This window comes from Ciconia boyciana, chromosome 31 (genome assembly GCF_034638445.1).
Source record: "Ciconia boyciana chromosome 31, ASM3463844v1, whole genome shotgun sequence".
Lineage (NCBI taxonomy): Eukaryota > Metazoa > Chordata > Aves > Ciconiiformes > Ciconiidae > Ciconia > Ciconia boyciana.
Genome location: NC_132964.1, coordinates 318,749 through 338,939, shown reverse-complemented (window position 1 = coordinate 338,939; position 20,191 = coordinate 318,749). Strand labels below are relative to the sequence as shown.

Here is a 20,191-nt window from a genome sequence, read left to right as displayed (position 1 = left end):
CCCCCAGATCTACGAGGACTCCATCGTCCTGCAGTCCGTCTTCACCAGCGTGAGGCAGAAAATTGAGAAGGAGGAGGAGAGCGAAGGTGAGGACAGTGAGGAGGAGGAGGAAGGAGAAGAGGAAGGATCCGAATCCGAGTGTGAGTACGGCGCCGCTGCGGGAAGCGGCCGGGGACGGGGGGATCGCCCCGGGGTGGGGGGGCTGCGGAGCCCGGACCTCCCCCCTCCGGCGGGGCAGGGCCGGCAGCGTGCCTGGGGGAAGCGCACGCTGCCCGCGCCGCTGCCCCGGGGACAGCGGGGACGCCGGGGGGGAGCGGGCGCGAAGCCGCGGGCCGGCACGGTGCGGCGGGGGGGGGAAGCGGGGGGCCGGCGTGGGGCGCCGCCGTGACCCCGTCTCCTCCCGCCCCCCCGCAGCTCGCTCCGTCAAGGTGAAGATCAAGCTGGGGCGGAAGGAGAAGGCGCAGGACCGGCTGAAGGGCCGCCGGCGCACCAGCCGCGGCTCCCGCGCCAAGCCCGTGGTGAGCGACGACGACAGCGAGGAGGAGCAGGAGGAGGTGAGGCCGCGGCCCTGCCCCCCAACTCCTCTTTCCTCCTGCCCCCCATCTCCTTCCCTCCTTGCTCCTCCTGCCCCCCAACTCCTTCCCCTTCCTTCTGCCCCCAACTCCTTCCTTCCTTCGTCCTGCCCCCCAACTCTTCCTTCCTTCTGCCCCCATTTCCTTCCCTCTTTCCTCCTGCCCCCCAACTCCTTCCCCTTCCTTCTGCCCCCAACTCCTTCCTTCCTTCGTCCTGCCCCCCAACTCTTCCTTCCTTCTGCCCCCATTTCCTTCCCTCTTTCCTCCTGCCCCCCAACTCCTTCCCCTTCCTTCTGCCCCCAACTCCTTCTTTCCTTCGTCCTGCCCCCAACTCTTCCTTCCTTCTGCCCCCATTTCCTTCCGTCTTTCCTCCTGCCCCCCATGTCCTTCCCTCCTTCTTCCTTCTGTCCCCCATTTCCTTCCCTCTTTCCTCCTGCCCTCCTTCTTCCTTCTGCTCCCCAATGCCTGCCTTCCTCCTCCTGCCCCCCAACTCCTCCCCTCCTTCCTCCTCCTGCCCCCCAACTCCTTCCCCTTCCTCCTCCTGCCTCCCAAACCCCTTCCCTCCCTCCTCCTCCTCCCCCTCCTCAGCCCTGACCTCTCCTCCTTCCCCGCAGGATCGCTCCGGCAGCGGCACCGAAGAAGACTAAACCGACATTCCACGGCCCCCGCGCCGTCCCCCCCGTCCCCCCTTAGCTCTAACGGGTAGCAACGCCGTAGTTCCAGACTCGAGTAAACTGTGTAAAACCTCTTCCGTATTTATACTGCCGAGAGCTGCGGCACCCTCCCGGCACCCCTAGCGCCCGGCGCGGCGTTAACCGGCGGGAAGGCGCGGCGGCGGCTCTTCCTTCCGCCGGCGCCCGCTCCCCGGCCTTTTTTAACCGTGGATGCATGCGCCTCACCAGCCGCTCTCCTCCCACTGGGTGGTAGTCTGCCGGCCGTGCCGCCGGCCCCACCGACGCGGGCGAGCGTGGCGTGGCGGTGGGGACGCGCGGTGCCGGCCGCGCCTGTCGATGTCACTGGATTTCGAGCAGTAATAAATTAAACCGACGGGACCGGGCTCGCCTCCGTGGGGTCTCTGCTCGCCGTTTGGGGGGGTCCCCACTGCGGGGGAGGGTTGGGGTCCCGAGGGGGGCCTGGGTGTCCCCGGGCGGAGGCAGCGGAGGGGACACGGTGTCCCCCCACATTTTAGGGGAGGGTTCCCCCTATGTGGGGGGGGGTTGGGGGGAGCTGGGACCCCGCTGCCGGTAAAGGAGGAAGCCGCCTCCCCCGGAAAAGCCACTCTGAGTGACCGGTCGCAGAGGCTCCGCGGCCCCGGGGGGGTTCCGGGGCGGGACCCGGCGGGCCGGGACCCCCCTGCCCGCCCACCCGCGGGGCCGGCGCGGCGGCCGCGGCCGCTCCACCTCCTCCGTGATGTGGAGCCGTTTTGAAAAATCACCCCACGCTAAACCCCACCCCCGCGCTGCCCATTGAAATGGGGCCACGCCGGGGCCCCGCCGCCGCCGCACGCCCGTTCGCCTCGGAGCCGCCCGTTCCCCGGGGCCGGCGGGGCGGCGGGTGGTGCCGGGCCGGAGCCGCGGAGCGGGACCGAGCGGCGGGATGGGGCCGGGGCCGGTGCTGCTGCTGCTCCCGCTGCTGCTGGGGGCCGTGGCGGCGGCAGGTGAGCGGGGACCGGGCCGGGGGCAGCGGGAGCGGGAGCGGGACCGGGAGGGGCCGCGGATGTGACCCCCCCCCCCCCCAACACGCGGAGACCCACGGGGCGTGGAGGGCGTGGGGGCCGCCCCGGGGATCCCCCGACCGGTGGGGAAAGGGGGTGCGGGGAACCGGGGGCGGACCGGAGGGGAACGGGCCCACCGGGGCCCGCCCTCCCCGTGGGACCCGCTCCACACCCCCCCCCCCGGGCGCGGTCCCCCCCAAACCGGGGCCTGCCCCACCACCACCCCCCCACATCAGCCGGGGCCTCCGCTCCCCGCCGGGGCCTCCCGGGCTCCGGGCCGCGCCGCGGGCTCCGCTTCCCGGCGGGGAATCCGAGGGGGCGGCGGCGGATCCGGGCCCCCCCCGCCCCGCTCCGGCCGGGCCGGGTCCCCCCCGCCGCCGCCATGGCCGCCGGGCTGCGGGGAGCGGGCGCTGGGCGCGGAGAGGGAGGTGTTGCCCCGCCCCCTCAGCCCCGGGAGGGACCAATCGCCGCCCGCGCCCCGCCCCACCCCGCGGCGGACGCGTTTCCCATTGGCGACGGAGCGGACTGGCCACCCGGCGGGGACACGCCCCGCTGGCCAATAGGAGCGCGGCGCGCGAGGAGGGCGCGGCACGGCCCCGCCCTCTCGGAGAGCCTGGGGCCCCCCGGGATGGGCCCGATCCCTGCGACGGAGCCCCCCGCCATGGGCCTGGACCCCCGGGGTGGGACCCCCCGGGACGGACCCCCCCGGGACCGGGCTTGGGCCCCCCCGGGCCGGGCCGGACCCGACCCCGCCGGGACGGGCCGGACCCCCGGGCCGGACCCCCGGGATCGCACCTGGGACCCCCCCGGGATGGGACCCCCCGGGACTGAGCCGCCCTCCCCCCCCGGGACGGGACAGACACCCCCCCCGCAACGGGCCTGGGACCCCCCGAGGATGGGCCCGATCCCCGGGACGGACCCCCGGGATGAGCCTGGGTGGGACCCCCGGGCCGGACCCCCGGGAACGGGATTGGGCCCCCGGCCCGGCCCGGCCCGGCCCCCCGGGATGGGCCGGACCCCGGCATCGCGCCTGGGACCCCCAGCACCGCCCCTCCCCCGCCCCGGGCCGGGCTGGGCCCCCGACTTTGCCCCGACCCCCGGGCCAGGGCTCGCCCCCCCCGGCACAAGCCCCCCCGGTGGGGGGGGTGAAGGCACCGCGGGTCGTCCTGACCCCGGCCCCGGCACAAACAACCCTCCCACGGCAAAGTCCAGCGCCGCCGGCGACGTGCCCGAAGCCGCCCCGGCAGCCCCCGGTGCCGCCAGCCGCGGCCCCCCCCGGCCGGTGCCGGGAAATGGGGGGGGGTGTGTGTGTGTGTGTGTGTGTGTGTGTGTGTGTCTCTGCTTTGGGGGTCTCGCCGTGACCGTCCCCCAGACTCGGGGCGGGGGGGTTGCCGTGAAAATGCCGCCGGTGGCTGCTGCTGCGGCCTAGGCAGGGGTGGGGGGCCAGGGGCCGGGGCGGGGGGCTGAGGGGCCGGGGCGGGGGGCGCCCGCTGAGCCCCCGCTGCCGCAGGTGCCGAGGAGTGCGGCCAGAGCAAGTTCCGGTGCGGGGACGGCTCCTGCATCTCCAGCGCCTGGGTGTGCGATGGCCGGGCCGAGTGCCGGGACGGCTCCGACGAGACGCCGGAGACCTGCCGTGAGTGCCGGCGCTGCCGCGATGCACCACACCGTGCCACGTGCCGTGCCGTGCCACGCTATGTGCCGGGACACACCGCGGTGTGTCTGTGTGCTGTGACACACCGCGCCATGTGGCCGTGAGCCGTGCTGCACCATGCCGTGTGCCGTGAGCTGTGCCGTGCCGTGCCGTGCTGCCGTGTACCGTGCCGTGCTGTTCTGGGCAATGCCGTGCTGCACCGTGCTGTGCCACACCAGGCAGTGCCGTGGGCTGCCGTCGTGTGCCGTGCCATGCCATGTGCTGTGCCGTGCCGTGTGCCATGCACTGTGCCGTGCTGTGCCGTGCCATGCTATGCTGTGCCATGCTACACGCCGTGCCGTGCCGTGCCGCCGTGTACCGTGCCGTGCTGGGCAATGCCGTGCTGTGCCACACCAGGCAGTGCCATGGGCTGCCGTCATGTGCCGTGCCATGCCGTGTGCCACACCGTGCCGTGTGCCATGTGCTGTGCCATGCCGTGCTGCCGTGTACCGTGCCATGCTGGGCCATGCCGTGCTGCACCGTGCTGTGCCACACCAGGCAGTGCCATGGGCTGCCGTCGTGTGCCGTGCCACGTGCTACGCCGTGCCACGTGCCACGCCGTGCCACGTGCCACGCCGTGCCGTGCCACGCGGTGCCACGCCGTCCCCGCGGTGCCATCCCCCCGCCCTCCCCTCAGGCTCCCTCTCCTGCTCCCCGACCGAGTTCAACTGCGGCGGCCGCTGGAGCCGGTGCATCCCGGCGTCCTGGCGCTGCAACGGGCACCACGACTGCGAGAACGGCTCCGACGAGCTGGACTGCCGTGAGTGCCGGGGCGGGGGGGGCGGGGGGGGCATTCCGGGGGTGCCACCCGCCGCTGACCGGGCCCGGGGTCCCTCCCGCAGCACCCCAAGCCTGCGCCGGGGACCAGCTGCGCTGCGGCAGCGGGGCCTGCGTCTCGCGCGCCTTCGCCTGCGACGGGGAGCGGGACTGCGAGGACGGGGCGGACGAGGCCGGCTGCCCCCCCCCCGCCACCTGCGGCCCCCACGCCTTCCGCTGCAACGACTCGGCCTGCGTCCCCCGGCTCTGGGCCTGCGACGGGGACCCCGACTGCCCCGACGGCTCCGACGAGTGGCCCGGCAGCTGCGGCCCCCCCCGCGCCCCCCGGCCCTGCGCCCCGCTCCAGTTCGCCTGCCGCTCCGGCGAGTGCATCCACCGGCGCTGGCGCTGCGACGGCAGCCCCGACTGCTGGGACCGCTCCGACGAGGAGGGATGCCGTACGTGACCCCGGGACGGGACGGGACGGGGGGACACGGGGACGCTCCGGCGCCTTCTGACCCCCCCGCCTCCCCCCGCAGCCCCCGCCGCCACGTGCCGCCCCGACCAGTTCCAATGCCGGGACGGGCGCTGCGTGCTGGGGGTCCGGCAGTGCGACGGCGAGGCCGACTGCGCCGACGGCAGCGACGAGGAGGGATGCCACAACGGTACCCACCGGGACGACGCGGGTGGGATGGGAGGGGGGAGGGGGTTTGGGGGTGTCCTGGGAGGGAGAGACCGACCCCCCCCCCCCGCTTCGCCCCCCGCAGTGACGGCCTGCGACGGCCCCCACGAGTTCAAGTGCCGCTCGGGCGAGTGCATCCCCATGGAGCGGGTCTGCGACTGGCACCGCGACTGCCGGGACTGGACCGATGAGCCCATCAAGCAGTGCGGTACGGCCGGGACCCCCCACCCCCCCAAAACCCCTCGGGACCCCCCCAGTCCACCACAAGCTTCCACGGGGCCGTGGGGGTCTCTGCCTGGTGCTGGGGGTCCCATGGGGGGGCCCCCAACTCACCCCACCCCTTGGTGTGTCCCCCCAGGGGTCAACGAGTGCCTGGACGGCAGCAGCGGCTGCGCCCACGTCTGCCAGGACCTTCGCCTGGGCTACCGGTGCCGCTGCCGGGAGGGCTTCAGCCTGGGCCCTGATGGGAAGAGCTGCGAGGGTGAGCCCTGCCCCCACCCCCCCCCGCCATGGGACCCCTGACCCCCCGGACCCCCGGGGCCCCCTGACCTCCTCAGGGACCCCTGACCCCCCATGGGACCCCCTGACCCCCAGGGACCCTCTGACCCCCCGTGGGACCCCCTGACCCCCGGGACCCCCGGGGTCCCCTGACCTCCTCAGGGACCCTCTGACCCCCCCCATGGGACCCCTGACCCCCAGGGACCCTCTGACCCCCCATGGGACCATCTGACCCCCAGGGACCCCCAGGGTTCCCCCTGACCCCCAGGGACCCTCTGACCCCCCCATGGGACCATCTGACCCCCATGGGACCCCCAGGGTTCCCCCTGACCCCCCAGGGACCCTCTGACCCCCCGTGGGACACCCTGACCCCCAGGGACCCCCTGATCCCCCTGGGACCCCCATGGTCACCCTGACCTCCTCAGGGACTCTCTGACCCCCCATGGGACCCCCTGACCCCCCAGGGACCCTCTGACCCCCCATGGGACCACCTGACCTCCTCAGGGCCTCTCTGACCCCCAGGGACCCCCAGGGCCCCCTAACCACCTCAGGGACCCTCTGACCCCCTATGGGACCACCTGCCCTCCCCCAGGGCCCCCTGACCCCCTCAGGACCACCTACAGGACCCCCCACACCCCATGGGACCCCTGACTCCCCAGGGACCCCCTGATCCCCCGGGACCCCCTGACCCCCTCAGGGCCCCTCTGACCCCCAGGGATCACCCCCCACCCCCGGAACCCCTGACCCCCGCCCCCGGGACCCCCGCCCCCAGACATCGACGAGTGCCAGGACCCCCACAGCTGCAGCCAGCGCTGCCACAACCTCCCCGGCGGCTTCAAGTGCGAGTGCGGGGAGGGGTACGGGCTGGAGCCCCGCACCCGCGCCTGCCGCGCCCTCGGTGGGTCCCCCCGGCCCCCCGCCCCCGCCTCAGCCCTCGGCCCCGTTCGTCCTTGTTCGCACCCCGAGAATGCACCTCTGCACCCCCGCTTCCCCCTGCACCCCGCTTCCTCTCTGCAGCCCCACTTCCTCTCTGCACCCCCGCTTCCCCCTGCAGCCCCGCTTCCTCTCTGCACCCCCGCTTCCCCTCTGCACCCCCGCTTCCCCCTGCAGCCCCGCTTCCTCTCTGCACCCCCGCTTCCCCTCTGCACCCCACTTCCTCCCTGCACCCCCACTTCCCCCCCTGCACCCCCGCTTCCTCTCTGCACCCCTGCTTCCTCCCTGCACCCCCGCTTCCTCCCTGCACCCCTGCTTCCACCCTGCACCCCCGCTTCCCCCCTGCACCCCTGCTTCCTCCCTGCACCCCCGCTTCCTCCCTGCACCCCCGCTTCCACCCTGCACCCCCGCTTCCCCCCTGCACCCCCGCTTCCTCTCTGCACCCCCACTTCCCCCTCTGCACCCCCGCTTCCCCCCTGCAGCCCCGCTTCCTCTCTGCACCCCCGCTTCCCCCTGCAGCCCCGCTTCCTCTGCACCCCGCTTCCCCTCTGCACCCCACTTCCCCCTGCACCCCCGCTTCTCTGCACCCCCGCTTCCTCTCTGCACCCCCGCTTCCCCCTGCAGCCCCGCTTCCTCTCTGCACCCCCGCTTCCCCCCTGCACCCCCACTTCCTCCCTGCACCCCCACTTCCCCCCTGCACCCCCACTTCCCCCTCTGCACCCCCGCTTCCTCTCTGCACCCCCGCTTCCCCTCTGCACCCCCACTTCCTCCCTGCACCCCACTTCCCTCTGCACCCCACTTCCCCTCTGCACCCCCGTTTCCCTTTGCACCCCCGCTTCCCCCTGCACCCCCGCTTCCCTCTGCACCCCCTTCCCCCTGCACCCCCTTCCCCCTGCACCCCGCTTCCCCTCTGCACCCCACTTCCCCTCTGCACCCTGTTTCCCCTTTGCACCCCCACTTCCCCCCTGCACCCCGCTTCCTCTCTGCACCCCCACTTCCCCTGCACCCCCCTTCCCCCCTGCACCCCCCTTCCCCTGCACCCCCCATTTCCCCCCCTGCACCCCCACTTCCTCTCTGCACCCCGCTTCCCCTCTGCACCCCCGCTTCCTCTCTGCACCCCCGCTTCCCCTGCACCCCCGCTTCCTCTCTGCACCCCGCTTCCCCCTGCACCCCGCTTCCTCTCTGCACCCCCACTTCCCCTCTGCACCCCCGCTTCCCCCTGCACCCCCACTTCCTCTCTGCACCCCGCTTCCCCTCTGCACCCCGCTTCCCCCTGCACCCCCACTTCCCCCCTGCACCCCCTTCCCCCCTGCACCCCCTTCCCCCCTGCACCCCCGTTTCCCCCTGCACCCCCGTTTCCCCCCCACGCCTTTGCACCCCAGCTCCCCCATCCTGGCGCCCCCATCCTCGCCCCTCGCACCCCCATCACCCCCCCGCACCCCGATTCCTTCCTCCCCCCCGTGCCTGGTGCAGCTTTGGGGTGCGGGTTTGGGGTGCCGGGGTCCGGCAGCGGGTGCAAGCGGGGTGGGGGCTGGGCTTGGGGCGCAGGGGGTGGGGGTGCCGGGGGTTCCGGCAGCGGGCGCAAGCGGGGTGGGGGCTGGGTTTGGGGGTGCTGGGGGGTGCCGGCAGCGGGCGCAGGGCGGGGGTCCGGCAGCGGGGCGCAAGGGGGGTGAGGGGTGGGTCTGGGGGCGCAGGGGGGGTGCCGGCGGCGGGGTGCAGCGCCTGCCCCCCCCCAGGCCCCCCCGCCGCCCTCCTCTTCACCAACCGGCACGAGATCCGGCGCCTGGCGCTGGACGGCGGCGAGTACCGGCGCCTGCTGGGGCCCCTCAAGCACGCCGGGGCCCTGGACGCCGACGTGGCCACCGGCACCGTCTACTGGGCCGACCTCGCCGGGGGGCAGATCTACCGGTGAGGGCCCCCCGGGACCCCCGCCGCCGCCCGGCGTCCCCGCCGCCGCCGTAACCCGCTCCGTCCCGGCAGGTCGCCGCTGGCCGGCGCGGCGGACGGCAGCCGGGGCGTCGCCGTCGTGGGGACGGGGCCGGGGTCGCCGGACGGCATCGCCCTGGACTGGGTCCACCGCAACATCTACTGGACGGACTCGCGGCGCGGCACCGTCTCGGTGGCCGACGCCGGCGGCGAGCGCCGCAGGACGCTGGTGCGGGAGCCGGGGGCCAAGCCCCGCGCCATCGCGGTGGACCCGCTGCACGGGTACGGGGCTGGGAGGCGGGGGGACACGGGGGGCGTGGGGACGGGGGTGACGGGCACGCGCTCCCTCCCAGTTACATGTACTGGACGGACTGGGGAGCCAGCGCCAAGATCGCCAAGGGCGGCCTCAACGGCGCCGACCAGTTCCCGCTGGTGACCGAGGGCATCGAGTGGCCCAACGGGATCGCGCTGGGTGAGCCGCCGTGACGTCCCCGTCCCCGTCCCCGTCCCCATCCCCGTCCCCGTCCCCGTCCCCGTCCCCGTCCCAGTCTCCAGCCACGTCCCCGTCCTTGTCCCCATCCTGGCCACGTCCCCATCCCTGTCCTGGTCCCCTGCCAGTCCCCGTGCTGGTCCCAGTCCCTGTCCCCGTCCCCATCCCCACGTGTCCCTGTCCCCATCCCCGAGTGTCCCCACGTGTCCCCGTCCCCGTCCTTGCGTGTCCCTGTCCCCACGTGTCCCCGCGTGTCCCCGTCCCCATCCCCATCCTTGCACATCCATGTCCCCGTGTGTCCCCCCGCGTCCCCATCCCCATCCTGGTCCCCATCCCCGCGTGTCCCCACATGTCCCCATCCCTGCGTGTCCCTGTCCCCATCCCTGCGTCCCCCGCGTCCCCATCCCCATCCTGGTCCCCATCCCTGCGTGTCCCCTTGTGTCCCCGTCCCCATCCCCATGCTTGCGCATCCATGTCCCCGTGTGTCCCCCTGTGTCCCCATCCCCATCCTGGTCCCCATCCCCATCCCCGCGTGTCCCCACATGTCCCCATCCCTGCGTGTCCCTGTCCCCATCCCTGCGTCCCCCGCGTCCCCATCCCCATCCTGGTCCCCATCCCTGCGTGTCCCCTTGTGTCCTCGTCCCCATCCCCATCCTTGCGCATCCATGTCCCCGTGTGTCCCCTGCGTCCCCATCCCCATCCTGGTCCCCATCCCCGCATGTCCCCACATGTCCCCATCCCCACGTGTCCCCGTCCCCACCCCCGTGTCCCCCGCGTCCCCGTCCCCATCCTGGTCCCCATCCCCATCCCCACGCGTCCCCGTCCCCATCCCCACGTGTCCCCATGTGTCCCCATCCCCATCCTGGTCCCCATCCCCGTGTGTCCCCGTCCCCACCCCCGTGTCCCCCCACATCCCCGTCCCCATCCTGGTCCCCATCCCCACGTGTCCCCATCCCCGTGTGTCCCCGTCCCCATCCCCGCGTCCCCACGTGTCCCTGTCCCCACCCCTGCGTCCCCCGCGTCCCCGTCCCCATCCTGGTCCCCATCCCCACGTGTCCCCATCCCCGCGTGTCCCCGTCCCCATCCCGCGTCCCCACGTGTCCCCGTCCCCACCCCTGCGTCCCCCGTGTCCCCATCCCCATCCTGGTCCCCATCCCCGCATGTCCCCACATGTCCCCATCCCCCGCGTCCCCGTCCCCACCCCCGTGTCCCCCTGCGTCCCCGTCCCCATCCTGGTCCCCATCCCCATCCCCACGTGTCCCCATCCCCGCGTCCCCACGTGTCCCCACCCCCGCGTCCCCCCGCGTCCCCGGCTGACGCCCGCCCCAGACCTGCCCTCCCAGCGCCTGTACTGGGTGGACGCGCGGCTCCACGCGCTCTCCAGCGTGGACGTGGACGGGGGCCGCCGCCGCACCGTCCTGGCCGACCCCCGGGTGCTCGCCCACCCCTTCGCCATCGCCGTCTTCGAGGTGAGGCCCTCCCCCGCCCCCGCCCCCTCGCCCCGCCGCGTCCCCAACCCCCGTCCCCGCAGGACACCGTCTTCTGGAGCGACGTCCGGAGCGGGGCCATCTTCAGCGCCGGCCGCCGGACGGGCGCGCGGCTCCGCAGGGTGGCCCAGGACCTCTTCTCCCCCGAGGACGTCGTCCTCCTCCACCCGCTGCGCCAGCCCCCAGGTACCCCCCGCCCCGGGGCCCGGCCCCGGCCCCCCGGCCCCCGGCCCTCTGTCCCCACATCCTTCCAGCCCTCTGTCCCCCATCCCTGTGTCCAGCTGTCCCCATCCCCTCCCCGTCCCTTCCCCACCCCTGCCCCACCCCTGCCCCACCCCTGCCCCATCCCCTCCCCATTCCTTCCCCACCCCTGCCCCATGCCCTCCCCACCCCTGCCCCATCCCCTCCCCATCCCCTCCCCGTCCCTTCCCCACCCCTGCCCCACCCCTGCCCCACCCCTGCCCCATCCCTCCCCATTCCTTCCCCACCCCTGCCCCATGCCCTCCCACCCCTGCCCCATCCCCTCCCCATCCCCTCCCCATCCCTTCCCCACCCCTTCCCCACCCCTTCCCCATCCCCTCCCCGTCCCTTCCCCACCCCTGCCCCACCCCTGCCCCATCCCCTCCCCATCCCTTCCCACCCCTTCCCCATGCCCTCCCCACCCCTGCCCCATCCCTTCCCCATCCCCTCCCCATCCCCTCCCCGTCCCTTCCCCACCCCTTCCCCACCCCTTCCCCATCCCCTCCCGTCCCTTCCCCACCCCTGCCCCACCCCTGCCCCATCCCCTCCCGTCCCTTCCCCACCCCTGCCCCACCCCTGCCCCATCCCCTTCCCATTCCTTCCCCACCCCTGCCCCATCCCCTCCCCATCCCCTCCCGTCCCCTCCCCGTCCCTTCCCCACCCCTGCCCCATCCCCTCCCCATCCCTTCCCCACCCCTTCCCCACCCCTGCCCCATCCCCTCCCCGTCCCTTCCCCACCCCTTCCCCATCCCCTCCCCGTCCCCTCCGTCCCCTCCCCACCCCGTTCCCACCCTGGCCTCTCCCCCCAGGTGAGAACCGCTGCTCCCAGGCCGGGGGGCTGTGCCTTCCTCTGCCTCCCCGCGCCCAGCTGGGCCCCCGCGCCCCCGCTTCACCTGCGCCTGCCCCGACGGCCAGCGCCTGGCGCCCGACGGCCGCGCCTGCCTCCCAGGTACCCCCCGCGTCCTGCACCCCCCGCTGCCGGCACCCGGCACCCCCACCCTGAGACCCCCACACCCTGCGACCCCCACCCTGTGACCCCCAGCACCCTGCACCCCCCGCTGCCGGCACCCGGCACCCCAGACCCCAGACCCTACCAACAGAACCTGCACCCCAGACCCCCACCCCTGCACCCCTCACCCTGCACCCCCCGCCCTGCACCCCGCACCCCCAGACCCCCCACGCTGCACCCCGAGACCCTCAGCACCCTGCACCCCCACTGCCGGCACCCTGCACCCCCAGACCCACAGACTCTGCCCCCCGGACCAGGCAGCCCCCACCCCCAGACCTCCAGCACCCTGCACCCCTCACCCTGCACCCCCTGCACCCCGCACCCCAGACCCCCACCCCTGCACCCCCGTATCTTTGCAGCCCCCCACCCTGCACCCCCAGCCCCGCTCACTCTCTCCCCCCAGACCCCTCGGCCCCCGCCCCGATGGACGCAGCCCCGGCACCCCACAGCCCCCGCAGCCCCCAACGCCCAGCTGGGACCCCCACACCCGTGGGGTGCCCTCGGGCCCCACCGCCGCCAGCAGCACCGCCGGCACCACCGGCAGCACCGGCACCGCCGGCAGCGCCGCCAGCAGCACCGCCAGCAGCACCGGCACCGCCGGCAGCACCAACACCTCCAGCAACGCCACAGCAGGTACCAGCCCCACGGCCCAGCCCCACGGCCCAGCCCCACAGCCCCTCCTCCCCCCCCTGCCCCACATCCCTGCCCCACAGCCCAGCCCCATGGCTCAGCCCCACAGCTCAGCCCATCCCCATGGCTCAGCCCCACATCCCAGCCCCACAGCTCAGCCCCACATCCCAGCCCCATGGCTCAGCCCCACAGTTCAGCCCATCCCCATGGCTCAGCCCGCACATCCCAGCCCCACAGCTCAGCCCCACATCCCAGCCCCATGGCTCAGCCCCACAGCTCAGCCCATCCCCATGGCTCAGCCCCACATCCCAGCCCCACAGCTCAGCCCCATATCCCAGCCCCATGGCTCAGCCCCACAGCTCAGCCCATCCCCATGGCTCAGCCCCACATCCCAGCCCCACAGCTCAGCCCCACATCCCAGCCCCATGGCTCAGCCCCACAGTTCAGCCCATCCTCATGGCTCAGCCGCACATCCCAGCCCCACAGCTCAGCCCCACATCCCAGCCCCATGGCTCAGCCTGTCTCCATGTCCCAGCCCCACGGCCCAGCCCCACAGCTCGGGGCTGACGGCTGCCTCTCCCCTTTCCCAGGCGGCACCGGTGAGGCCATGGAGCACGTGGGGAGCAGGACGGGGCCAACGGCGCTCGCGGTCGTCCTGCCCCTGGGTAGGCTGGGGGTCCCGGCATGGGGGGCGCTAAATGTGGGGGGGGTCCGAGAATGGGGGGTGCTGGCGTGGGGGTCCCGGCATGGGGGGGGGGGTTCTGAACATGGGTGGGTGCCAGAATGGGGGTCCCAGAATGGGTCCTGGCATAGGGAGCGCCAGCATGGGGGTCTGGAAAAAGGGGGTCCCAGAATGGGGGTCCTGGCATGGGGGTCCCGGCATGGGGTCCCCCGCCCTGACCCCCCCGCCCCCGCAGTGCTCCTCATCCTCGCGGCCTTCGGCGCCCGCGGGCTCTGGCGCAGCTGGCGCCGGCGCAGCACCAACAGCATCAACTTCGACAACCCCGTCTACCAGAAAACCACCGAGGACGAGGAGCCCCTGGGCCGGGGCCAGGGGGGCTTCAGCTACCCGACGGTCAGCGGGGGGCTGGGGGCACCCCACGGGGAGCTGTGGGGCGGGGGGCTCAGCCACCCCACGGGGAGCTGTGGGGCAGGGGGGGCTCAGCCACCCCACGGTGAATGGGGGCCTCCCGTGGTGAGCTATGGGGCAGGGGGGCTTCAGCTACCCCATGGCGGGGAGCGGTGCCCCCCGAGAGGCCCATGTGTGTGGGGCAGGCTGGTGCATGTGGGGCAGGAGTGGGGTCTCATCCCCTGCCCCACTGACACCCCCACCCCAGCGCCAGGCCGTGAGCCTGGACGACGACATCGCCTGAGGACGTGGGGGGGCTCCCCCCACCAGCCCCCCCGAAGACGCGCCGGAGCCCGGCCGGATCCTGCCCCCGCGCCGAGGGACCCCGAGCCGGGGCGGGACGGGCCCCCGGGCAACCGTGCCGGGCGCGGGGCCGTGCCCGGCACCGTGCGGCTGCACCGCGCCACGGGCGTCCGCGCGTGCCGGCACGCGGCCGCGCGTGAACCCGGCCGGCCGCGCCGGGCCGCGCGCGGTCGTACGCGACCGTCCGCATCCGCGCGCGGCCGCGTGGCGTTGGGCGCGGCCGCACGCGGACGAAGGTTGCGGACGGCCAGACGCGGTCGCGCGGGGCCGCGCGCCTCCGTACGGCGTACGCTGCGGTGCGTGGCCGGCTGCGCCCGGCCGCGGCCCCCGGCTGCTGCCTTTTTTTTTTGGTTTTTTTTTTTTTAACCGAAACTGTGAAAAAGAACAGCAAACGTGGCCTTCTGCCGCGGGGGCGGGGTCCCCTCGCGCGACGGGGGGGGTCCCCTCGCGCCCCGCGCTCCGTGTCTGGACACGGCCAATACACGCTATTTATTTCTCCCCGGCGTCCCGGCGTCTCCTTCCCCCCATCGGGGCCCCCCGGGGGTTGGGGGGCACCTGGGCCCCCCCCCGGGTCCCCACACGCCGTGGGTCGCGGTGGCTGGAGGCGGCTTTATTGGGGGGAGACGGGGGGAGACATGGGGGGGAGGATGGAGCGCGGGGGTAACGAGGGTCCGGCTGCAGGGCGGCGTCCCACGGCGTCATATGACATCACACGGCGTCACACGATGTCACGGGGAGCCGCGGCGGCACCGGAGGGCCCAGGCGGGTCAAGGGCCAGCGGGGCCTGGGGGCGGCTGCGGGGCGGCCGTGGGGGGTGAGGGGCCGCGCGCATCGCACACGCGCGTGCAGGGGGATCCGTGCATCGCACGCGTGCACGCAGGGGGCTGCGCATCACGCGTGCGTGGCGTCCACACGCATCGCACACGCGTGTGCGGGGGAGGGGTCCCCTTACCCCGGCTGGGGGCGGGGGGCCCTCCACCGCCTCGTGGTACTCGCTCTCGTCCGAGGAGCTGGAGCCCGGCCTGGGGGAGGGGGCTCAGGCAGACCCCGGTCGTACCCCCACAGCCCCACCCCCACAGCCCCACCCACAGCCCCACCCCCACAGCCCCACCCATAGCCCCACCCCCACAGCCCCACCCCCATTGCTCCACCCCCACAGCCCCACCCACCCATTGTCCCACCCCCACAGCCCCACCCATCCATAGCCCCACCCCCACAGCCCCACCCCCACAGCCCCACCCCCACAGCCCCACCCATAGCCCCAGCCCCCACAGCCCCACCCACCCATAGTCCCACCCCCATAGCCCCACCCCATCCATAGCCCCACCCCCAGCCCCACCCATAGCCCCAGCCCCCCAGTTCCCACCATCCCCAGTTCCCCCACCCCAAATGCCCCGTCCCCCAAATGCCCCACCCCCCAGCCCCCATCACCCCACGACCCCCTGGCCCCCCTCCCCACCAGCCCCAGGCCCCCCAGTTGCTCTGCCCCCCGCCCCACCTGCCGCCGCCCCCCGCGGGGTGGCCGTGGCCTTCGTCCCCATCCTCCTCCTCCTCCTCCTCCCGCTCCTCGCCCCCCGGCTGCGGCTCTGCGGGACAGGGAGGGGTGAGGGGGGCCGGACCCCCGTGCCCCCCCGTGTCCGTGTCCCCCCGTGTCCCCCCACTCACGGCGCTGGGCCAGGCGCGCCCGGGCCTCCCGCAGCTCCCCCAGCGCCCGCCGCAGCTGCCGCTCCAGCACCGCCACCCGCCCCGGCAGCCCCCCGGCACCCCCCGGCACCCCCGGGCCCTCCGTGCCCACCCCCACCGACCGCCGGCCCCGCGGCCCCGCGGCCACGACGGGGACGGGGACGGTGGTGCCGGAGCCGGTGGCGACGCCAGAGGCGATGCCGGAGACGGTGCTGGAGCCGGGCACGGGGATGGTGGTGCCGGTGCCGGCGATGGAGATGGGGACGCTGGAGCCGCTGCTGGTGCCGGTGCCGGAGCCGGTGGTGCCGGAGCCGATGCTGGAGTTGGTGGTGCCGGAGCCGATGCCGGAGCCGGCGATGCCGGAGCCGCTGCCGCTGCTGGTGCCATTGCCGGTGCCGTCATCGGAGCCGACGTCGGTGCCGATGCCGGAGCCGTCATCGCCGAAGCCGCCGGGGTCCCCGTTGCCGTCGACGGTGCCGCACCCGCACCCGCACCCGCACCGGCAGCCGCCTTGGCGGCGGAGCCGGTCAAGGAGCTGCCGCTTCTCCTCCTGCAGCCGCTCCAGGCGCCGGCGCAGCGCCGGCAGCGTCCGGACCTGCTCCTCCAGCTCCCGCAGCCGCCCCAGGGCCGCCGCCATCTGCTCCCGCACCAGCCGCAGCGGCGCGGCCCCCGGCGAGCCCACCGTCACCGGGACCCCCGCCGCCAGCGGGGCCCCTGCCGGGACCCCCTCCTCCTCCAGGCGCTGCCGGGCCCCCCGCAGCGTCCGCTCCACCCGGGGGTCCGGGGGTGCCGGGGGGCCGAGGGCCTCGGCGGAGGCGGCCCAGGAGGCGCGGTGCGGCCGGCGGCCCACCGGCACGCGCCGCAGCGTCAGCCCCTTCTCGATGGCCTCCACGTAGCCCAGGAAGCCCAGGTCCAGCCGGTAGCCGTAGGCCGTCTCCAGCGAGTACGGCGCGTCCCCCGCCCCGGGCGGGGGTCCCGACCGGCGCCCTGCGGCAGCACCGCACCGCCCTGGCACCCGCCGTGGGGCCTGGGCGGCCGGGGACCCCTCCCCATCCCGGCCGGGACCCCCAACCTCTACCGGACCCAGGGACCCTCCCCACCCTGCACGGGGCCCCTCCCCATCCTCCGTGGCACCCAGGGGCCCCCCCCACCCCGCCTGGGGTCCGGGACCCCCCAGACTCCACCAGACCCAGAGGTCTGGGGCAGGGAGACCCCACCCCCCCACCCCAACCGGGACCCCTCCCCACCCCAACCAGGGCCCTGGCGTCCGGCACCCCAACCCCTGTCGCAGTCAGGTCTGTGGGGCAAGGGGACCCCTCCCCACCCCAACCGGGACCCAGAGCTCCAGGACCCCCAACCTCCACCGGACCCAGGGGTCCGGGACCCTCCCCATCCCAAATGGGCCCCCCCCACACCCCATCCCGACCCGGACCCAAGGGGTCCAGGACCCCCAACCCCTGTCAGAGCCACACACTGGGGGCAAGGGGACCCCCCCCTCAACCCCAGCCAGGATCGAGGGGTGCCGGACCCCCCCCTGCCCCGTCCTCACCGCGACCTCAGGGACCCCCCCCACCCACCACGGACCCTCCCGGCCCCCGGCCCCCGGGGTCCTCACCTGGGAAAGCCTCCGCACGCAGGACCTGCGCCATGGCGCCCCGAACCTAGGGAGGGGGACGGGGTCGCTGGGGGGGTCCCGGGCGTTCGGGGGGGTCCCGGGCGTTTGGGAGGGGACCCGGGCGTTCGGGAGGGGACCCGGGCGTCCGGTTTCCCAGCCTGCCCCGCTCCCGCCCCCAGTCCGTACTGGGAGGGGACCCAGGCGTCCGGGCCACCGGCCAAGAGCTGCCTGGGGAGGGGGCTGGGTCCCCCCCCCGCTCTTCCGGGGCAGCGCTCGGCCGCTGTCCCCACTGCCCTGGGACGCAGGCGTCCGGGGGACCCCCGCTCCCCCTCCCCACCCCAAAGACCCCCCCCGGGACCCCCCACCCACCACGTGCCACAGGCGATGGTTGGGGACAGACCCCCGGCCCCCCCAGTTCCCCTTTTCTCGGGGGGGGGGGACACGACACACCCCCACCCATCCCACTCCGGTGGCGATGGGGACACCCCGGTGCCGGGGTCTCCTGGAGCCCCCCAGCCGCCAGCAGACGGGGCCGTGGGGGTCCCAATGGGGGTCCCAATGGGGGTCTCAATGGGGGTCCCAGTGGGGGTCCCAGTGGGGTCCCCGTGGGGTCCCCGTGGGGTCCCCAGGCCGGGCGGTGGGGCGGTGGGAAGGGGCGCGGGCGGCCGGAGCCCTGGGCTCCCCCGCGTTCCCCCTCCGGCGCCTCCTGGGCCGCAGATGGAAGCAATTACGCGGCTCCGGCTCCTCCGGCTCCGCCGCCCCCGGGCCCCACGGCACGGGGCGGGCTGGGCCCTCGCCCCACGGCGGCCCCCCCCGGGCCCCATCGCCCCACGGCGTCACCCCTCGTCCCCCGCACCCCACGTCTCCGTCGCCCCGCCGCCCCCTCGCCCCGCGGCGGCCCCTGGCCCCCTCGCCCGCGGGGCCAGCGGCCGGGGGGCCGGGGGGGAGCCCGTGTCCTCGTCCCCGTCCCCCCCCCGCGCGGTGACAAACAGCCGGGGCCCAGCAGACCCCCGGGACCCCCAGAGACCCCTCCGAGCCCCCGCTCCCCCCGGCTCCCCGAGATCCCACGGTCCCCCGACACCCCCTGGGCCACCGGGACCCCCCCGAGACCCCCCAGGGTCCCCAGAACCCCCCCGATCCCACGGTCCCCGCCCCCCACCCCCACCCCCATCCCCCCATCCTCTGAGACCCCCCAGTCCCCCCCCCCGCCACCCACCCTGCTGCCGCCGCCGCTCCGGTACCTCCCGCTCCGCTCCGCTCCCGGCCACGCCCTGCTCTGACCACGCCCCCTTCGGCCGCGCCCCACCACGCCCCTCCCCGATCGCTCGCTCGCTTCGACCCCGCTGCGGGCCGCTGCCAAGGCCACGCCCCCCTCCTCGCCAGACCACGCCTCCCTCCTCGCCAGACCACGCCCACCTGGGGGCCACGCCTCATCTGGCCCCGCCCCCTCGTTCCCCGCCCTTGGAGCCGTCGGAGCGGCCGGAGCGGGGCTGGGGCCGGGGCGGGGGGGTCCCGGGGGGGTCTCGGGGTCCCGGGGTTCAGGGGTCCCGGTGATCCCGGGGGTCCCGGGGGTCTCGGGGTCCCGGGGGGTTCAGGGGGTCCCGGTGATCCCGGGGGTCCCGGGGTCCCGGGGGTCTCGGGGTCCCGGGGAGTTCAGGGGTCCCGGTGATCCCGGGGGGTCCCGGGGGTCTCGGGGTCCCGGGGAGTTCAGGGGTGTCCCGGTGATCCCGGGGGTCCCGGGGGTCTCGGGGTCCCGGGGAGTTCAGGGGTCCCGGTGATCCAGGGGTCCTGGGGTCCCGGGGGTCTCGGGGTCCCGGGGGGTTCAGGGGTCCCGGTGATCCCGGGGGTCCCGGGGGGTCCCGGGGGTCTCGGGGGTCCCGGGGAGTTCAGGGGGTCCCGGTGATCCCGGGGGTCCCTGGGGTCTCGGGGTCCCGGGGAGTTCAGGGTGTCCCGGTGATCCCGGGGGTCCCGGGGGTCTCAGGGGTCCCGGGAGTTCAGGGGGTCCCGGTGATCCCGGGGGTCCTGGGGTCCGGGGGGTCTCGGGGTCCCGGGGGGTTCAGGGGTCCCGGTGATCCCGGGAGTCCCGGGGGTCTTGGGGTTCCAGGGCGTCCCGGGGGTCGGAGGTCCTGGGGGACCGGGAGTCCCGGGGGTCCAGGGGATCTCGGGGGTCCCGGGGGCTTCAGGGGGTCCGGGGGTCTCGGGGTCCGGGGCACCCCAGGGGGCGGAAGTCCAGGGGCTCCAGGCGGTCCCAGGGGTCTCAATGATCCTGGGGTCCCGGGGGTCCCAGGGGTTTCTCGGTGATCCCAGGGGGTTCCGGGGGTCCGGGGGTCTCGGGGTCCGGGGCATCCCGAGGCGGGGCAGAGGTCTTGGGGAACCGGGGGTCCCAGGGATCCAGGGGGTCCCGGGGGTCTCAGGGGTCCCGGGGGTTCAGGGGGTCCCGGTGATCCCGGGGGTCCCGGGAAGCTCTGGGGGCTCGAGGGGGTTGGGGGCACCAGGGAACTGGGGGCCGGGGGTCAGGAGAAGCCCTGGGGGCTCGGGGGGGTTGGGGGTCCTCCCCCCTGGGTTGGGGCGCTGCCCGCCCTGCCTGCCACGGGCACCCCCGCAGCCTCCACCCGCGGGTGCCCCCAGACCCCCGGTACCCCAAAACCCCCGGGTGCCCCAAACCCCCCCAGGAGCCCGGAGCCCCCCGAGGCCGAGGCCAAGCCAAAATATGGGGGGGGGTGGAGGGGGGTCACAGGGAGGTGAGAGGTCGTGACCTCCAGGGGGGGTCCAGGGCCACCCCCCCGCCTGCGCCCCGTCGGGCCTCGCCTCTTCGTAGGCGATTGGTCGGGAGC

At 75.1% G+C, this 20,191-nt stretch overlaps 3 protein-coding genes across 11 annotated transcripts in view; 2 read left to right on the top strand and 1 right to left on the bottom strand.

Moving 5' to 3' along the window:
* Window positions 1-1,629, top strand: part of SMARCA4 (SWI/SNF related BAF chromatin remodeling complex subunit ATPase 4) — a 29,613-nt gene extending 27,984 nt beyond the window's left edge. For all 9 annotated transcript variants that reach the window (XM_072848505.1, XM_072848507.1, XM_072848512.1 and 6 more), the window contains 3 exons: window positions 8-140; window positions 415-554; window positions 1,187-1,629. In XM_072848505.1, coding sequence (XP_072704606.1) covers window positions 8-140; window positions 415-554; window positions 1,187-1,219 — 306 coding nt within the window. In that variant the 3' untranslated portion in view covers window positions 1,220-1,629. The remainder of the gene's footprint in view (window positions 1-7; window positions 141-414; window positions 555-1,186) is intronic.
* Window positions 1,630-2,052: 423 nt separating this feature from the next.
* Window positions 2,053-14,557, top strand: LDLR (low density lipoprotein receptor). Its single transcript, XM_072848317.1, has 18 exons — window positions 2,053-2,229; window positions 3,797-3,919; window positions 4,614-4,736; window positions 4,819-5,190; window positions 5,272-5,397; window positions 5,500-5,622; window positions 5,773-5,895; window positions 6,685-6,810; window positions 8,582-8,753; window positions 8,826-9,053; window positions 9,125-9,243; window positions 10,591-10,730; window positions 10,793-10,951; window positions 11,798-11,937; window positions 12,401-12,630; window positions 13,218-13,292; window positions 13,545-13,702; window positions 13,965-14,557. Exons 1-18 carry the CDS (start codon window positions 2,169-2,171, stop codon window positions 13,998-14,000), a joined length of 2,634 nt encoding a protein of 877 aa, XP_072704418.1. The 5' UTR covers window positions 2,053-2,168; the 3' UTR covers window positions 14,001-14,557.
* Window positions 14,558-14,826: 269 nt separating this feature from the next.
* Window positions 14,827-18,632, bottom strand: KANK2 (KN motif and ankyrin repeat domains 2). Its single transcript, XM_072848316.1, has 6 exons — window positions 18,599-18,632; window positions 17,358-17,403; window positions 15,725-16,729; window positions 15,558-15,645; window positions 15,012-15,081; window positions 14,827-14,853 (listed from the first exon to the last, which is right to left on the bottom strand). The coding sequence occupies exons 2-6, from the start codon at window positions 17,389-17,391 to the stop codon at window positions 14,827-14,829; spliced, it is 1,224 nt and encodes a 407-aa protein (XP_072704417.1). The 5' UTR covers window positions 17,392-17,403; window positions 18,599-18,632.
* Between the last annotated feature and the right edge of the window lie 1,559 nt (window positions 18,633-20,191).